Genomic DNA, 19,623 nt, shown 5'->3' with positions numbered 1-19,623 from the left:
TTGCTAATAGAGCTGGTTTCTATCCCCAGCTCCACCATCACCCCGTCCATTAACCAGAACAAAGACATCAGGCCTCCAGCATAGCTGCTTGGATTAGAGCCAAGTGTGAGGATAGATCCCCTCCCACTGGGCCTTAACCCTGCTTCCAGGTGCTGACTTTGACAAGGTTTACTTTGAGAAGACAGTTCCTTTGCTGAAAGCAGGACTGAGGAGAGACTGAGGAGTGGAAAGAGAAAGGGGCCAAAGGCTGAACTTTCAAAAGCCGGCAAGAGTATCTTGTGTTATCTGGGCTTTGTTCCTTTCACACACCCATGACTTTTCCATAGGAAACCAGAAGGAAGAGGGAGAAACTCAGATTAGCCGATCTGAGATATTTAGGATTCTTTTCCTTTGTGCCTCTGTGTATCTTAGTGGTAAGCTAACTCAACACTAAGCTTTCTGAAGCCTTGGGAATCACTGGGCTCAATCATGGTGCTATTGGAAGAACATTGGCTTTGAAGACTCAGATGGGCCTAAATTTTACTCTGGGTCCCCAATTTACTATCATTGGTACCTTGGGAAAATGGCTTCTCTTAAGTCTCCATTTTGTCTTTTATAAAATTATGGGTGGTGATAATTATATCAATGAAATATTGAGAGGATTAGAGATGATATATGAGTCTGATTCTTCCATTGAAACCTGGCAGGGTTGAGTCCCATGATCTCTAAACTTCTGTCTGGCTTAGATTCCATAACTTGTGATTTGTAATATGATGTTGCATTTCTTTCTGTATGAAGTCTTTAAAAGAAGCTTTCATAGCATGCACATTACAGAGTTCAGGAATTCTGCCTTTGAGAATAGTTCATGTGTTCCTTTTTTCTAATTGCAGTTTTTCCACTACTCCCAAGGGCAAGTGTACCTTGGGAATTATCCACCATTTAAAGACAGAATCAGCTGGGCTGGAGACCTTGACAAGAAAGATGCATCAATCAACATAGAAAATATGCAGTTTATACACAATGGCACCTATATCTGTGATGTCAAAAACCCTCCTGACATCGTTGTCCAGCCTGGACACATTAGGCTCTATGTCGTAGAAAAAGGTACTTCCTTGAGTATTTTGGCAGTAATAATGCAGTCTCCTTTATCTCATGTTTGGTTGGAGAACATGAGTTGCATTTCATGGTGGGTTTGGAGGGAGGAGTTTTGCCATACAGTTGTGCTCCCTGTTGCCGCGAACCTGTGGCTCTACCAAACATGCTTGGAGTTGGGGAACTTGTTGCTCATTCTGACCCAGAGTGGCTGTTTTCTCCATTTTTATTCCTACCGTCTGGTGCCTATTGGTTTAATTTCAGGAGTATGAATTTTTCAGTGTTAATTAGAAGAAAGGCCAAATTCATTATGTTTGGATGTGATGGGCAGTGGGAAAGAAGGAGATTCATATTGTTTTATATTCTCCAGGAGAAAGCTTTCAACAACAGCACAGTTATTTCTTCCTTTTGATTTTGAGAACAAACAGGAAATGCAGGTTCTGGTGTCTCATTTTTGAGACAAGGTCTGCTTTGTCGGAGAGTAGATCCAGGTAAATTCACACCTCCGGTTTTTCTTTAGAGCACTGAGAGGGATTGTAGGTGTAGAAATGCTTAGTTCCATAGTTCATTCTTTCTCATCTAATATTCGCATGTCATGAATTACATAGGAATAGGATAGATAGTAGGATCTCATAATTTGGATAATAAAAGAGGGTACGGTAACTGCTAAATGAAGATACTTGCTCGTTAATTTAATAAAATTCCATGTTTTCTCTCTGTAGCAATGTCCCTTAAAACTATTTTGTTCTTTCTCTCTAGAGAATTTGCCTGTGTTTCCAGTTTGGGTAGTGGTGGGCATAGTTACTGCTGTGGTCCTAGGTCTCACTCTGCTCATCAGCATGATTCTGGCTGTCCTCTATAGAAGGAAAAACTCTAAACGGGATTACACCGGGTAAGAAACACTGTTTTTTTAGGGCAGGGGTGGAGGGAGGGAATCAGGGTTTATAGAAACTTCTGTATTTAATGAAAAAAGGATTTTAAAGAATTAACTACTATTTTCTTTCATGTCAGAATCAGGCAGTCTCCTTAGGAGGTGTTCTAACATGGGCAAGTGGAAATCAGTGGGCCTGCTATTAAATGTGGAATATGATTCTAATCTCTGTTCCAGTTTCCTTCTTAGGTTTGGTGAGATGAGCTGCTCAGCAGTCTGTGCTCTGTGTTTCAATACCATCCACTATGCAATTAGTATTCTTAAGACATCACTTACCCAATTTAAGAGTTTAATTTCAATTTCTTGCTAATAAACTCATAAGGTGGTTCTTTCCAGTTAGGAAATATAAAACCCTAATTAAGAAGTTGTGAGCTGAAATTAGTGGCATGTGCCTGTAAGTCCCAGCTACTTAGGCTGAGGCAGGAGGATTGCTTGAGCCCAGATGTTTGAGTCTAGCCTAGGCAACATAGCAAGATCCTGTCTCTTAAAAAAAAAAAAAAAAAGAAAGAAAGAAAGAAGAAGAAAAAGCAGTGGTTTTAATAAACTACCTCCCCCAGCCCAGTGTGATGATGGTGCAAGGCTTTTCCTTTTTGTAGTTCCCCTACCCCACTCCAAGCTTAAGTAGCTTTATTGCTTTGATTGTTCTTAGCTAGATTCACCCAAAACGGGATAATAAGAGTTGATAACAAAATATATCAACAATAAAGAAAAATAGACTTTCTTTTTGTTTATGGCTTCTCAGATGGAACACGTTTAAGCATAGGGTGCGTATCTAATTAAAGGACCTTCTCTTTTCCCCACTCCAGCTGGAAAGCTAACCCATATAAGCTATGTAGAACTCACGTGGTAAGACTGGGAGCAGAGGCTGGATTCAAGTTGATATAGCATGAGCAGTGTTGCAGGTGCACAGATCTAACTTTAACCATCCTGAAGGGACTCTGATGTGAAAGGATTGCATGTCCTGAACTCTCTTGCTGGTGGATGGTGGGAACCTCTATCTATGGGCTCTGCTGATCTAGAGTTTTTAGGAGTGCTGTGTTTTAACAAGTTTGAGTGTTCAAATTCAGATATTACTTGCATGGAATGCTTCTATTCTGCTGACTGTATCTGCCACCCTTGCATGGTGAGTGTTTTATGATTAAATATAGCTGGACTATTGGCTTCAACATGAGACTAATCCAGGATGGTGACATGCCGGTCTTTGTAGTTCTTGCTTCGGGGTTAATGAGGGGCAGGAAAGAGTTCCTTAGATTCCTGCATGGCATCATGAATGCTGCTGTTCTTCTTACTTTGGTTTTTTTCCTCCTCCTCTACCTTTTCTACCTTGGTGTGCTGGGATCAGATCCTGCTTATCTTCCACTTCTTAAGAAAAGCTGACATAGAAGACACATTGGGACTATAACAGGGCTGGGTCTCCTCTTCCACTCCCACTAGACACATGGTAACTAATCACATTGCCCGTTGCTGTTAATATTCCTGTGTATGTATTCAGCCCCTCTCCCTTGTTGATGACTAACCAGCTAGCTCTGAGCTAACCCAACAGCTATTATGATTTGTCCATGAATATGTCACATGTTTGTATTGGAAACATGTTGAGCATACTATGTGGGGATGAAATTGGATTGTCAAATTACATAGAGTTTTTATGCACATCTGAATATTTGTGCTCTTCATGTAAAATGCCATTGTGTATGTGTGTGTGTGTGTGTGTGTGCATTAGTTTTCTTTTATCATACATGTATTATGTTTTCAATAATTAAGATCCTGACTGATTATGTATTAGAATAATTAAACCATTTTGGTTCAGAGCGTGTAGCCTCCCACTTCACAGAAGGAACAGTTTGCAGAATGCATGGTATGCTTTGGTCTTAGTAATGACACTTTAAATGTGATTCTCCCCAACTCCTAAGTTTGAAAAGTATATATCAAAAGGCTTTAAGCTGTACTGATGACACATCTCATTGGAAAATCCCTACGCTGTACCCCAGCTGTCTTACTTCCTGGCATTCACATTCCCTGATTCATTTATGAGGTAGTGCTTGTTGTTAAAGATTACTGTCACTGTGAAAAGGTTCAGCCTGTGTGACATGGCATTCCCTAGTTTCTCATTCATGACTTCCTGGGTTTTTGGGGGGATTTGACTGTGGTATTGGTAGGGAATAAAAATATGGAGAGAACAAGATAAGCCAAGACTTGCCTGGATATATATCTGTAATTTAAAACATACATTCAGAAGAGGTTTGCCTTTGATTATAACAAAAGTGAATTGCCATTAAGCTATTAAAAGGTACCATAGAGCTTGTTCCCTTAAACCTTTATCCCAAAGGAGGGTTGATGGCAGGGGGAAAAGACAAACAGCAAAAGGATAAATGTGTATTGTAACTAGAATTCCAATATGATTTTTGTAAACTGGGTTGAAGAGGTTGTACCACATTTGTTTCTGTGCCTCCCCCAGTGATGAGTTCATTGACTTAGAAGAATGAGTGAGTGTCAGGTATAGCAAATAGTTTAAAAACATGTGATTGTTTTGATACCCATTGTTATGTTGTCTTTTGTTTTTATATATCTGTTGCTTCATCTTGCCGTCGCTTGCATTTCTATATTTTTGTTTCTATTTATTTATTATTATTATTTTTTACATTTGTTCTTCAAATTGCCAATTCATCAGCTGCAGTACATCAGAGAGTTTGTCACCAGTTAAGCAGGCTCCTCGGAAGTCTCCCTCCGACACTGAGGGTCTTGTAAAGAGTCTGCCTTCTGGATCTCACCAGGTAATGGCTGATTGCGATTCTGCCCACTGCACTGTTCCCTACAGCTTGGTGCTCTGTCACTTCCTTGGGTGTGGAAAAGAATACTGAGCTATGAGAGACAGAGACAGAGACAGACAGACAGACAGACAGAGACAGAGACAGAGAGAAAGAGAGAGTGGGAGTGAGGAATTAAAGGGCTGGCCTAGGAAGACCACAGGAAAATATGTAGTGAAGAATCTGCTTGAGTAAAGATTTCCATGAAACCACCAGTAACATAAATTGTTTACTAACAATGTGGCTTCCTTGCCCCAAGCAGAATTAGGAAATGGCTTTGTCAGTAAAAGATTATTTAATTGCCCAAGGAAATGAATCTAGTGAACGAGATTCTTTCTGTATTGAGGTACTCTAAGATAAGAAATTAGCAGGGAAAAGTTGGTATTCTTAGTATTGATAATAAAACCAAAATTATTTTCTATGGATTCTTTAGAAAAAATGGAAAGTAAGCATTTATTTGAATAATTAATAGGCTTGATGAACAAGGAATGGTTTTGGTTTCTACTTGTAGAAAGTACAGAAGAGAAACAGGTTTTATTTGGAAGTTAGCATATAATCTAGCTTTGTGTGTTTTGGCTATAGTATTTTAATTATAATTGTGACTTGGCAAAAATTCCATAGCTTAGTTCAGTTTGATTTTTCTGGGGTAGAAAGCATGCTAAAGAATTTGGCCAGTTATAGCTTTGTCCTAAAAAGGTGTTAGCTGGTGGGAATGGATTTAAGAGGAAATAAAGAGAGTAACAGTGTTTTGTGGGAAAAGTACCCATAGTCTTATTCCATAGTTGTCATATGTGGTGAGGAAACTAAGGCATTGTGATGTTAAATTACTAAAAGCACACAGCCAGTTAGTGACAGAACTGGGGCTAGAACCCAGGTGTCTAGATAGCATGTTCTGTACCACAGCATCAGGCTCATTACTTGTTCCTATTCTATCTGTCTGTCTCTCTCTCACATTACATAATATATGTCAGATAACTCAGTCTGCTAATTTGGGTTGTTAACAGGAATAGGGTTGTAAATGAAGACATGAAAGTTACATACACATAGGCATAGCATCTAAAAAAGCATTGGAACATTTTCTTCCGCCCTTGAAGCACTATGGAAGTTGCTTTTTTGCTGAAAACAAACCAGAAAAAAGAAAAAGAAACTGGTTTTCAAGACAGTGGAACACAGATTATGCAGCACTGTCATCCCCAAAAGAAAGGAAACAGACAATGTGAGCCGTGTTATTGCCCCAGTGTACTGCCTTGAAGCAGTTTCCACACTGCAGTGTAGGTGGGGAAGATGGAAACTGGGCCCAGCTGTCTCACTGAATTGAGAAGGCAGAAATCAGAATTTGGGGAGGTCAAGGAAGCTAAGATTTATAAGGCTGAGTACCAAAGAAGGAACCATAGAGAGCATGCTAGGATGAGCACGAGCACTTCAGAGATTTGGAGCGGGGTCCCCTTGAGTCTTTGTCTGATTACAGAGTTGTATACACATAGGAGAACACTCTCTGAAACCAGGGGAAGAACTACCTGAAATGCAGTAGGTTGCACAATGCCTGGTGCTCACACAGGTTTGGGACCAGTTTGTGTTCCTAAGAGCCAGAGTAGAAAGACTTATAATACACAGGGTATTGGTTGGGTTTCTCAAAATGGTCATACCTAAATGGGCTAAATTAGCACCAGAATAAAGGATGCTATGGACCCACCATAACAAAGCTTAAAAGGAAGCCTTTAAAGAATCAAACTAATCCAAAAGTAATTTAGTTGCATTTTACAACAAAATCCAATACTCTTTATGCTACAGCAAAATTCAGCACCCAACAATGTAAAATTTACAATGTCTGGCACCAATCAAAAACTACCAGGCATGGCCGGGTGCGGTGGCTCACGCCTGTAATCCCAGCACTTAGGGAGGCCAAGGCGGGTGGATCACGAGGTCAGGAGTTCAAGACCAGCTTGACCAACATGGTGAAACCCTATCTCTACTAAAAATACAAAAATTAGCCAGGTGTGGTGGCACACACCTGTAATCCCAGCTACTCAGGAGGCTGAGGCAGGAGAATCACTTGAACCTGGGAGGCAGAGGTTGCTGTAAGCTGAGATCATGCCACTGGCACTCCAGCCTGGGCGACAGAGTGAGACTCCATCTCAAAAAAAAAAAAAACAAACTATCAGGCATAAAAAGAAACCAAAAAATAAAACACATAAGCCAGATATAGTGGTGTGTACCTGTAGTCCCAGCTACTTGAAAGGCTAAAGTGGGAGGATTGCTTGAGCCCAAGAGTGTAAGACCAGCCTGGGCAATATAGTGAGACCCTATCTCAAATAAATAGATGGGTGGAAGGAAGGAAGGATGGATGGATGGATAGATTAAAAAATAATAATAATAATTTAATAATTAATTACAATAAAAAAATCAGGAGAAATCAATCAGTAGAAACAAATTCAGAATGGACAGAAATGGTGGGATTCATAAACAAAGACCTTAAAATGAGTATTATAAATCTTATTAGTAAACTTAAAGATGTAAAGGAAAGCTTGAACATAATGAGGAAAGAAATAGATATCTAAAACAGACCAGAATGGAACTTCTGGAAATAAAAAAAAAATTGGATGGTGTTAACAACAGATTAGACACTGCAAAAGAAAAGATCAATCAACTTGAAGACATAGCAATAGAAACTATCCAAAATGAAGCCCAAAGAGAAAGACAGATGGAGGGGTGAAAGTGAACAGAGCCTAACACGGTGAAAACCCATCTCTTCTAAAAATACAAAAAATTAGTTGGGCATGGTGGCACACGCCTGTAGTCCCAGTTACTCAGGAGGCTGAGGCAAGAAAATCACTTGAACCTGGGAGGCAGAGGTTGCAGTGAGCTGAGATCATGCCACTGTACTCCAGCCTGGGCAACAGAGCGAGACTCTGTCTCAAAAAAAAAAAAAAGAAAAGAAAGTGAACAGAGCTTCAGTGAACCACCGGACAATATCAAGCAATCTAATTAGAATCTGAGAAGAAAAAGGGAGAGAAAAAAATATGTAAAGAATAGTGAAATTTTTAATAAATTTAATGAAAAACATAAACACACAGAAAGAAATAGTGAAAATTGCTGGGCACAGTGACTCACGCCTGTAATCCTAGCACTTTGGGAGGCTGAGGCGGGTGGATCACCTGAGGTCAGGAGTTCGAAACCAGCCTGGCCAACATGGCAAAACCCCATCTCTCCTAAAAATACAAAGATTAGTTGGGCATGGTGGCAGACGCCTGTAATCCCAGCTACTTGGGAGGCCAAGACAGGAGAACTGCTTAAACCACAGAGGCAGACGTTGCAGTGAGCCAAGATCACGCCACTGCACTCCAGCCTGGGCAACAGAGTGAGACTCCATCTCAAAAAAAAAAAAAAAAATTGACTCTTTACAGCAAAAATAATGACAGCATTTTATGAGGCTATAACATGTGGAAGTGAAATGTATGACAACAGTAGTACAAAGGATGGGGTGGGAGGATGAAAGAATACTGTTGTAAGGTCCTTATATTATCCATGAAATTATAATTTGAAGGTAGACTGTAGTAAGTTAAAGATATATACTGCAAATTCTAGAGCAAACACTGAAAAAAATAAAAGAGATACATACAGCTAACAAGCTCTATCTCCGAATGGCAATACTGATAAGAACAAAATTCTGACATATGCTACAACATGGAAAATGGTAAATGTGGATGGTAATAATATCAATGTTGGCTTCAGAGCAAGAAATAGAACCAGGGATAAAGAGGGACTTTTTATGATGATAAAGTGATCTACTTACAAAGAAGACATAATCCTAAATGTTTATACTTCTAATAGTAGAGCTTGAAAATAAGTAAAACTGAGAGAATTGGAAGGAAAAATTGACATATTTACAATCATAGTTGGAGGTTTCAACAAGAAAATTTAATGTAATCATTTCAAAATACTCAGTTAATCCAAAAGTGAGCAGGAAAGGAGGGGAAAATGAGCAAAGGGTAGATGGGGCAAATAGAACACAAATAATGAAGTGGTAGATTTAAACTCAACCAGACTGATGATTGTATTACTATAAATGGGCTGAGTGTGCCATTAAAAGGTGGAGATGGACAAATTGGATAGAAAAGCAAGAACTAATTATATGCTGTCTGCAATAAACCACTTTAAATAAAAAGATCCAGGTAGATTAAAAATATTAATACAAGGATGGAATTGAAAGCAGTCTTGAAGAGATATTTGTACATCTATGTTCATAGCAGTATTATTCACAAGAGCCAAAATACAGAAGCAACCCAAGAGTCTATCAGTATACAAGTGGATAAATAGAATGTGGTATATATATACACAATGGAATATTATTCTGTCTTTAAAAGGAAGGAAATCCTGACACATGCTACAACATGGATGAATCTTGAAGATATGCCAAGTGAAATAAGCCAGCCACAAAAAGACATACTATGTGATTCTACTAATATCCCATACCCTACAGTGGTCCAGTTCATAGAGACAGAAAGTAGAGTGGTAGTTGTTGGGGAAGGAAGAATAGGGAGTTGTTTAATTGGTACAGTTTCAGTTTTTGCAGGATGAAAATATCCTAGAGATTGATTGCACAGGGATGTGAATGCACTTAACACTACTAAGCTGTACACTTTAAAATGGTAAAGATGCTAATTTTTATGTTATGTATATTTTACCACATTTTTTAAACAGTAAAAGGATGGAAATGATACGCTACATTAACACTAATCGAGAGAAATTTGGGTGGTAATAATATCAGAATAGGCTTCAGTACAAGAAATAGAACCAGAGATAAAGACAGACTTTTTATGATGACAAAGTGATCTACTCATAAAGAAGACATAATCCTAAATATTTATACTTCTAATAATAGAGCTTGAAAGTAAGTGAAGTAAAACTAAGAGAATTGAAAGGAGAAATTGACATATTCACAATCATAGTTGGAGGTTTCAACACTCCTTTCTCAGCAGTTGGTTGAACAGGTTTACAGAAAATCAAAAAAGATGCGGAAGACTTAACACTGAAACCAGTTTGAGCTAATAGACATTTATAAAACACTCCTTCCATCAAGAGCAGAATTCTTACTCTTTTTAAGTACACATGAAAATTAACCAAATATAGACCATATTCTGGGCCATAAAACAATTCTCATTAAATTTAAAAGGGTTGGAATCATATAGAGTACGTTCTCTGGCCACAATGGAATTAAACAGAAATCAACAGAAAGATAGGAAAGACTCAAATATTTCAAAATTGAACAACCCATGAGTAAAACAAGAAGTCACAAGAAAAATTAGAAAATATTTTGAACTGAGTGAAAATAACAACATATCAAAATTTGTGAGATATAGCTAAAGAAGTGCTTTGAAGATTTGTAGCATTAACTGTTTGTATTAGAAAAAAATAAAGGTCTAACATTGATGATCTAGGCTTCTGTCTGAAGAAACTAGAAAGAGAAGAGCAAATTAAACCCAGCATAAACAGATAGAATTAATAAAGAGAAGAGCTGTGGAAAAATCAGCTGACATTCTCATTGTTTCCCTGTAGGTAATCTGTCTCTTCTCTCTGGCTGCTTTTCAGATCTTCTTTATGCCTTTGGTGTTTGGCATTTTATATACTATTTAATTATAGATTATCCCTTGTTGCATCTGCTTGTAATTTCACTGGACCTCCTGAGTCTTAAGGTTGATGTCTTTAATAAATTCTAAAAAATTTCCAGTCACAATCTCTTTGAATTTTTCCTTTCTGCATTTTATCTATTTATCTTTTTATGGAACTCTGATTATATGTGTGTTATACTTTCTCTATGCTCTAAGTCTCTTAGCCTCTCTTGCATATCTTTCATTGTATTGTCTTTCTGCCATTTTCTGCATAATTTCTTCATCTGCCTTCATTCACTAATTCCTTAGCTGTGACTAGTCTACTGTTTAGCCCCTTTTTAAAGTTTTTAAACTTCAATTTCATATTACAGGTTTATTTTCTAGAAATTTTATTTGGTTCTTTTTTAAATATACCTGGCTAATTTTGATAGTTCCTTATAACTTCATATTTTCAACTATCTTATTTAAGCATATTAAATATTCTTATTTTATACCTCAAAACTGATAATTCCAGTGTCTGTAGTCTTTATTGATCTGACTACGGTTTTTGTCTATATTTCTTGCTAATGGTGGCTATTTTCTCATCTCATGGGTGTTTTATAACTTGAAGACTGTATTTATGTTCTTGGCACTTTGTACGAATTGATTGAGTCTTCATTTAAAATATATTTACTCCTGAGGTTTGTATTTCTTCTGCCTGTGTCTTGGATACTACCAACCCAGTGAGAAAAAATGCACAGGAGGTAAAAAAATTCTGAGAACTTGAATGGTAGACTGTATAATGGCCCCACAAAGAGGTCCACATTCTAATCTCTGGATTCTTTAGGATATGTTATCTTACGCATCAAAAAGGACTTGGCAGATGTGATTAAATTGCCTTGAGATAGGGAGATTTTCTTGGGTTATCTGGGTGGCTCCATTGTAACCGTCCTTAGAAGAGGGAGGCAGAAGGGTAAGCATCGGGGAGAGACTGGAAGATGCTATACTGCTGATGAAGTATATGAAGGACTCATAGCCAAGGAATACAGGCAGCTTCCAGAAGCTGGAAAAAGCAAGGAGACAGATTCTCTCCTAGAGCCTGTGGAAGGCACGCAGTCCTATTGACACCTTGATCTTAGCACATTTCAAGTCTGAAACACATTTCAGACTTCTGACCTGTTAAACTGTGAGATAATTAATATGTTTTTAACACCTTTAAAATTGTCTTTATTCTCCTCCCTCAAACTTGATCGCGAATCTGGTGGGATAGGATTCCAGGTTGGAAATCATTTTCCTTCAGCATTTTGAGTCATTGCTGATTGTTCTGGCTTCCAGCATTGTGGCTTAGAAGCTGATGCCATTCTGATTCACTCTTAGGGCAGAGGAAGGTGGGGTCATCTACCTGAGCAAAGGGAGAATAAAGACCAGAACCAAATTAGGGCTCTTCCAGCCAAGTGGAGTGGGAGGCTGGGTTGGGAAGGTGTTAGATAGGCACTACCTAGAGTTTAGAGTGTTAAGGCACTGGGGAAAAAATAAGAAAAAATTTTTTCTTTGTGAAGCTTGGTTTTGAATGAGATTGGTATAAAGTAATTTTTCTATATGTATTTGATGAATAGTTGGTTTTCTAGATCCTTTTCTGGATATCGTTGATGCTTTGTATGCAAAAGGTAGGTTTTCGGGTTATGTTGTTAAACAGTGATTGAATGGAATATTTATGTATTTGTCAACTATAGTGCATAGCATAGATAGGGTAATGTTTCAAGAAGTAGTTATGTGCGTTTTTCCTTTAGTCCTCACAACAGTCCTCCAGGGTAAGTTCTTCTAGGCAAGTCACTTGCTCAAGGTCAGTAGTTAGTGGCTGAGCCAGATCTGTCTGGTTCTAAGGCACATGTATATTTTATCCTGTCTGTTCAATTTTTTTCACCTCCACTTTGATAATCAGCATTTGTCTCATTTATCTCAAAGAAAGTCATAATACATAGCTGTGTTTCATATTTATATTTTACTTAAAAAACAGTGAAATCAATACTAAAAAAAGGTGTTCTGTCAGTAGTCAATGAGCATATGGTAAAAATAGATGTTCTTTCTTAGTGATTTGTGCTAGGATGTTGGGGATGATTCCTCTAACACCTGAAGGACTAGAATCAAATCAAGTAGGGCTACAGGCTACAGAGACTGTGAAAGGTGTGCTACAGGACACAACGTAATGACTCCTGAGCAGTTAATTTGTAGTTAGAAGCAGGTCTGTTTGCTTTTCTAGAATCCTTTCTTCCTGGACCTTCTCCCCCAACCTTCACCAGTATGGTTTTTTTATTGGAATAAATAATTAATTTTGGTACAAGTGAACTTCAGAGGTAATTTTATCTCTAGTTGTAACTAAAATAATAGGCCTATATTAAGCAATGTGTTTCTTGAAACATTTTCAATAGCTAAGGCCTATTCATGTAGAAAGTAGTTGAAAACATGTTCAGACCAATTTTTCACTTTATTGTTGTAATTCTTTGTGTAAAAGCAAAGATAAATAAATAAATGAAGTGGAGGGTGGGGAGGGTGAGTACCAAGAGATAGAGTAAAACAGCTAGGTTAATGTAGGTTTTGTTGTTGTTTTCCTTCTTTATTATACCCAAAAGTGAACGTCTTAGCAATGGTGGGTTAATTTCAAAGTTGATCGTGGTTCAGTGGATCCTCTTGAAGTCCTGAGCAGCCTCATTTGCCCTCAAAATCGAGGTGCTGAGGCATGTTCCATAGAGACTCAGGGCTCCTTCCACCTCTAAATAGCACTCAGAATCAGACTTTATAGAGGTGTTCTAGATTGAGCTAGATCTGTCAGCAGACCCCAATCTCTACCTACATCCGCAATTTCTCTGCATCCTTTCTTTCATCCATCCCTTCATCTAGCACCTATGTTCTGCCAAGTTCTAGGAAGTTAACAAAGTCCCTGACTTAAGACCTTATTATATTCTAAGGGGGAAGAGGAATGAGGATAACATCAGGCAGTGGTAAACAGTTTGAAGAATACCAAGTCAATCAGCAGGAAGGGATTTCTTCAATGTTTTCCCATTTACTTTCAAGAGATAGTTGTATTCTTTTGACATGAAAGACAATACTGTCTCACATGAAAGACCTCATTGATATTTTAACATTTATAGACTAAACGATAATTCTATGTTCTTTTTCCTCTTTACTTTCTCTGTTCTCATTCTTTTCTACTCACATAGTGTATCAATTATCTACTGTCACATAACAAACTCCCCAAAATATAGTGGCTTAAAACACGCACTATTTATTTGGCTCCCCATTCTGTGGATTGGTTGAGCAGATTCTGGTCTGGATGAGCTCAGCTGATCTCTGCTGACTCACTTGTGCATCTGCAGTGGCTAGAAGGTTGACTGGTAGCTGGACAGTCTACAGTGGTCTCACTTACAGTCTAACCATTGGCAGGCTGTTGGCCAGGCAGACAGAGGACATCTGGGCCATGCGTCTCTCATCAGCCATCAGGCTGACTTTGGCTTCTTCACATGGTAGTGGTGGCTGTGTGGGTCCCAAGATCAGTAAGAGAGTGGAAGTGGTGAGGTCTGTTGAGGTCTGGGTGTGGAAACTGCACAGCATCGCTGCTGCCTTATTCTGTTAGAGCTGATCACAAGATCAGCCCAGATTCAAGGGGTAGAGAAACAGATTTCTACTCTTGATGGAAGGACCTACAGCATTATGTTGCAAAGAGTAAGATGCAGTGAAGGAAAGTGTAGCCATTTGTGCAGTCAGTCACACATCGTAAACCCCTTCTCCCATGAACATACCCTAAAACTCCTAGTGAGTTTTTAGGAATTATAATATGGGGTTTTATTATCTAAGAATTTATATAATTTAATGTTGGGAGGTCTGTCCTATTCTTGGAAATAGCTGTTACCAGGGAACAGTTAGTTTAATTCTGTTCCTAGTAGAAAACAGTCTTTTTTGTGTGTGTTTTTGAGACGGAGTCTCGCTCTGTCACCCAGGCTGAAGTGCAGTGGCGCGATTTCAGCTCACTGTAAGCTCTGCCCCCTGGGTTCACACCATTCTCCTGCCTCAGCCTCCCGAGTAGCTGGGACTCCAGGCGCCCGCCACCATGCCCGGCTAATTTTTTTGTATTTTTAGTAGAGATGGGGTTTCACCATGTTAGCAAGGATGGTCTCGATCTCCTGAACTCATGATCCGCCCGCCTCGGCCTCCCAAAGTGCTGGGATTTCAGGCGTGAGCCACCGCGCCCAGCCGAAAACAGTCTTTTTAACTTCCTTTTGTTTTTTGGTGGGGTTAGCATTTAACTTGCAGCTTTCTGAGATGAATATAGAGGGTCTGTATGATTATTAACCATGTGATCTGTTAATATTACCTATGACAGCCATTGTAGACTAAAGATAAACACACAGAGTTTGACTATTTAATTTACTTGACCAGTTACCTCAGTGCATTTTAAAGTATGTTTGTGTAACAAGACGTTCATAATAATAACTAACATGTATTAAGTACTATCTGTGAGACACTGCCTACGTTATAGGTATCATCTTATTTAATTTTCATAACAACAAAAAACAAAAATGTAGATATTATTAGTAGTACCATTTTAGAGATGAAGAAACTTGTGCTTAGAAATTTACAAATGTGCCCAGGGCCACGTGACCAGTGCTCTTCTCTAAGGTTCAACAAAGACGATATCATAGTTCAGACCGCAGATCTGCCAACATTCAAATGGATCTAGTCCTCGAGTGTTATTTTCTAACTCCGCTTTTAGATGCACCATTGTATAGCCCTTACAACTGGGCCTGTCCCTTCTGTAGACGTTGGAGTACCTGAACTCCACAGAACCCCAGGTTACATACTAAGGACACAGGTTGTTAGGGCTCCTGGATGAGGGTAAGTGTGTTTATTTTAAACCATGTGCTTTTGGCTACTGAACTTATGATTTCAAAGGTGAAAGCTTAAGCACATTATTAGACTTCTCAAGGAGAGTTCCCCTAGATTGGGAGAAAAGTTGACATTGGGTAATATTAAATTTTTCTTTTAAAACCAGGGCTATTTTGTTGTTGTTTACAATTTTAAGAGTCTGGACTGAAAGAGTCATGAAGTGCAGCCACCTATCTGACCTCTTCCCCCAACAGTTAGGGAATTTGCTCTGCCCCCAGGCCACCCAACCTTCACTTGCTCTCCTGAATGGGACCCTGACAATTCCCTGGAATTGTAACCTCTTCCTTACTGCTGAGGCTAAGAAGAGGATCTTTTCTACTTTACTCCATTTAGGGTTTTTCTTTATATCTGTGTAGATTGTGGCTTTTTGTTTTTTCTTTTTAATTTTATTTTAAAACAGGAAGAACAGTTATCTGATATTAAAAATCAAGGAAGCAATATTTGTATTGGTCACAATAGGCTCAGACTAAAAGAATTATGCTGTAAGTAGTTGTATTGAAGAATATTTGAAATGCTTTTAAACTATTTGTTTAAAACTATACCTATTTGTATAACGTGACCAGATCAAATTGATTGTATCTTTGGGTGGCACCAAATATGTTGGTTTCTTGCATGGATTGATTATTCTGAAGCTCATGATTTCTGTGGGTCTCAGGTGGGTGGAAGTTCCCATCTTAGTCCTTAAGACTCTTATCCCAATTATAAGAGCTGAGGAATTCTGTGATAGCTATTAAGATAAGAGATATTCCTAAGAAGGAATATATTATTACAGAAATTTTCAAACATCAAAAAGGTTTGAAAGAATAATGTAACAAAGCCCCATGTACTTGCTTTAACTATTGTCAACGTATGTCCAATCTTGTTTCAAAGTCAGTCCTGGACGTATCATCCATAAGAAGTCTTCCTGAAGACATTCAAGAGGGAAGTCTTTGATTTGGAACCCTGATGTGATCACGTTAATCATTGCTTCTATGCCTGTAGCTGAAGGAACCACCAGCTTTTTCAGTCCTCTAATCCTTCTGCTTCCCTTTTCCAGGGCCCAGTCATATATGCACAGTTAGACCACTCCGGCGGACATCATAGTGACAAGATTAACAAGTCAGAGTCTGTGGTGTATGCGGATATCCGAAAGAATTAAGAGAATACCTAGAACATATCCTCAGCAAGAAACAAAACCAAACTGGACTCTTGTGCAGAAAATGTAGCCCATTACCACATGTAGCCTTGGAGACCCAGGCAAGGACAAGTACATGTGTACTCACAGAGGGAGAGAAAGATGTGTACAAAGGATATGTATAAATATTCTATTTAGTCTTCCTGATGTGAGGAGCCAGTGTTGCATGATGAAAAGATGGTATGATTCTACATATGTACCCATTGTCTTGCTGTTTTTGTACTTTCTTTTCAGGTCATTTACAATTGGGAGATTTCAGAAACATTCCTTTCACCATCATTTAGAAATGGTTTGCCTTAATGGAGACAATAGCAGATCCTGTAGTATTTCCAGTAGACATGGCCTTTTAATCTAAGGGCTTAATCAGTCTTAGCATTTATTGTAGTTGGAGGATGGAGATGCTATGATGGAAGCTTACCCAGGGTGGCCTTTAGCACAGTAACAGTACCATTTATTTGTCTGCAGCTTTTAAAAAATACCCATTGGCTATGCCACTTGAAAACAATTTGAGAAGTTTTTTTGAAGTTTTTCACACTAAAATATGGGGCAGTTGTTAGCCTTACATGTTGTGTAGACTCACTTTAAGTTTGCACCCTTGAAATGTGTCGTATCAATTTCTGGATTCATAATAGCAAGATTAGCAAAGGATAAATGCCGAAGGTCACTTCATTTTGGACACCGTTGGATCAATACTGATTAAGTAGAAAATCCAAGCTTTGCTTGAGAACTTCTGTAACGTGGAGAGTAAAAGGTATCGGTTTTGTTCTTTGCTGATGTCCTTTCTGCTTGAAATAACAGTCACCATACAGCTAAAGGAGAGGAGTTTCTTTCCTTCTAAGTAGGCAGAAATGGGATCATTATGTTGCCACTCTCCAATCTCCCAGGGCTCGCTCTCTAGAGAATCACCTTCTTTTGTTTTTTTTTTTTTTTTTTTTTTTTTTTTTTGAGGTAGAGTCTCACCATGTTGCCCAGACTAGCCTTGAACTCTTGGGCCCAAGTGATTCTCCCTCCTCAGCCTCCCAAGTAGCTGGAACAAACTAGTTGCACCACTGCAGCTGGCAAGAATCACCTTCTTTATAAAGCGTCAGTCATGCTTCCAGCAATAGGCAGCATCAGTCATGGCTTTATAACAGCTTCATGGTGCCTCAAAGACTGTTGAGGTTAATGAGAGACTAGATTAGACAGTTTGGCTGTCCTTCCCTAAAACTTGTTTTCTCCTATTCACTACTCCCCACCCCACTTAAAATCTATGAGTTTTTTTTACTGGGAATGGAAAGTGTGGTGAAGATCATTCAACACTTAGGTTGTCATTTTTCCCATTTTCTGAATTTTGTTTTGTTTTTTTTTAATTTCCCCCCTTTTAAAATTGTCCGAAAGCCCACAGTTATGGGAAGAATACTGTCTAGATGGTCTGCAGAACGTGTTTGGGGTGAGTGGGAGTGAGGGGCAATGTTACTTTTTCTCCCCTTTAGTTTGGAGTCCATTATGAGCTGCTGCTTTTTCTTCTCATCTTGTCATCTTCTGGGGATGTTTGAAGGCTGAGTTCCAAAAGAATTCATAAAGGGAATAAAACAGGATTGAGATTTCGAGGTGTGCACAAGGTGGTAAGATAAAGGGCATATGAGCTTCAAAACTAATGCTGTCCCACACGTGAAGCCTTTTGTTTTTTGAGGAGCTATTTTTGTTATTCTTGTAACGCTCCACCTTACATGCCACGTCTGTGTGAGTCAACAGGGATCAGGTTTGGTCACCACACACATCTGAAGCTGGGCAGCGTCTGCTCTGTGTTCTGTGTGTAATGGAGAAAAAAACGCCTGCCCTGCTGCCTTCCATGTTCATAGGCCCAGCCCAAGAGAGTGACACACAGTGACACAGTGCTGGCCCTGAGACATTTCCACAAAGTGGTCAACTCTGCCTTGCATCCTAAAACTTTTTGGGCATCTATTTTGAAAACTATAGGAGCCTTTGGAAGCCCTCGTATGTGTGTTTGGAGGGGAAGGGTGTTGAGATTGTCACCACCCTTCAAGCTGAGACTCCTGGGGAGCCTTTGCCACCGCGAAAACCACATAGCTGACCAAAGTTGTGCTTCAGGTACAGAGGACACACATTGTAGACAGGCCTGTGTCATGTTTCCTTACAGTCATTTTTTACAGAGAAAAGGGGCATTGTTTTTTCACTCGTTTCTCAACAGTTCCTGTGAATAAATGAAACATTTCAAAGCTCCCTGAGAGCAAGAGCCTTCACTTCTTCTTGTGGTGCCGGGACCATGTGTTGGTGAAGCTGGTGCTGTGGGGGCCACTCAACTCGAATGACGCCTGGAGACCTTTTCCTCCCTTACCACTCCCTTCCCCAGCCCGAGTTCTTGGTCTCCTGCCCAACCAGACACCTCAAACTCTGTCAGCGCCCTGGCATTCTGGCAGAGAATCCTCACCAGTTCTCACCAACCTTCCCCCCAGGCAAGGGCAGCTGCCAGCATGGCACTCTGCCAGGACAGGTTTCCCTGAAGGAAGCTGCTCACACTGAGATGAGCCTCTCAGGGCAGGACCTCTTCCCAAGCCCCGCACACCCACCCCTGCAGCCCTTTTGTCTCCCCTTTTTCCTGTGCCTCAGCACTCCTTGCCTGGTTGCAGATAACAAACTAGGGTTGCCTAAAGGGCAGATCTGCCCTCTCCATGTCTTCGTCCTGGCAAAAAGGGTCGTCTTAAAATTATGCGCTAATTTTGTACGGGAGCACTCAAAAGGCATTACTTAGAGATTGAAATTTCAAACTATCTGTAGCTTTTCAATGGAAATGTATCAGCTAGGGAAAAACCATCAAGCTCATTATTATTTTTTGATCTTCAGTTGTATTTTTGTGAATATTTTAATACATCTTTTTCAATTTCTGGATTGTGTTGTGTGCTCATTTTGACCAGAATAGAAAAAGAGATATGCCTTTCACTCATATCATTCCAGCTACACCTGCCTTCTTTTCTTCAAAAATGCCGTCCGTGTGCCTGCTTCTGGGCCGTTGCACATGCTGTTCCCTGGGCCTGAAGCACGCCTTCTGCCGATATTCCTGTGGTTTGCTCTCTGACTTCCTTTAAGCCTCTGCTCAAATATTACCTCCTCAGG

At 39.4% G+C, this 19,623-nt stretch overlaps 1 protein-coding gene across 2 annotated transcripts in view; it reads left to right on the top strand.

Annotated features, from left to right (window-relative positions):
* Window positions 1-19,398, top strand: part of MPZL1 (myelin protein zero like 1) — a 69,459-nt gene extending 50,061 nt beyond the window's left edge. Inside the window, exons 3-6 of one of the 2 annotated variants that reach the window (XM_054442658.1) lie at window positions 870-1,083; window positions 1,831-1,963; window positions 4,671-4,773; window positions 16,372-19,398. In XM_054442658.1, coding sequence (XP_054298633.1) covers window positions 870-1,083; window positions 1,831-1,963; window positions 4,671-4,773; window positions 16,372-16,473 — 552 coding nt within the window. In that variant the 3' untranslated portion in view covers window positions 16,474-19,398. The remainder of the gene's footprint in view (window positions 1-869; window positions 1,084-1,830; window positions 1,964-4,670; window positions 4,774-16,371) is intronic. The other variant, XM_054442669.1, reaches the window with a different exon arrangement.
* Window positions 19,399-19,623: the final 225 nt, after the last annotated feature.

Source organism: Pongo pygmaeus, chromosome 1, assembly GCF_028885625.2.
Source record: "Pongo pygmaeus isolate AG05252 chromosome 1, NHGRI_mPonPyg2-v2.0_pri, whole genome shotgun sequence".
NCBI lineage: Eukaryota > Metazoa > Chordata > Mammalia > Primates > Hominidae > Pongo > Pongo pygmaeus.
Note: the sequence above shows the minus strand (reverse complement) of the source record. Positions and strands in the feature narration are given on the sequence as shown.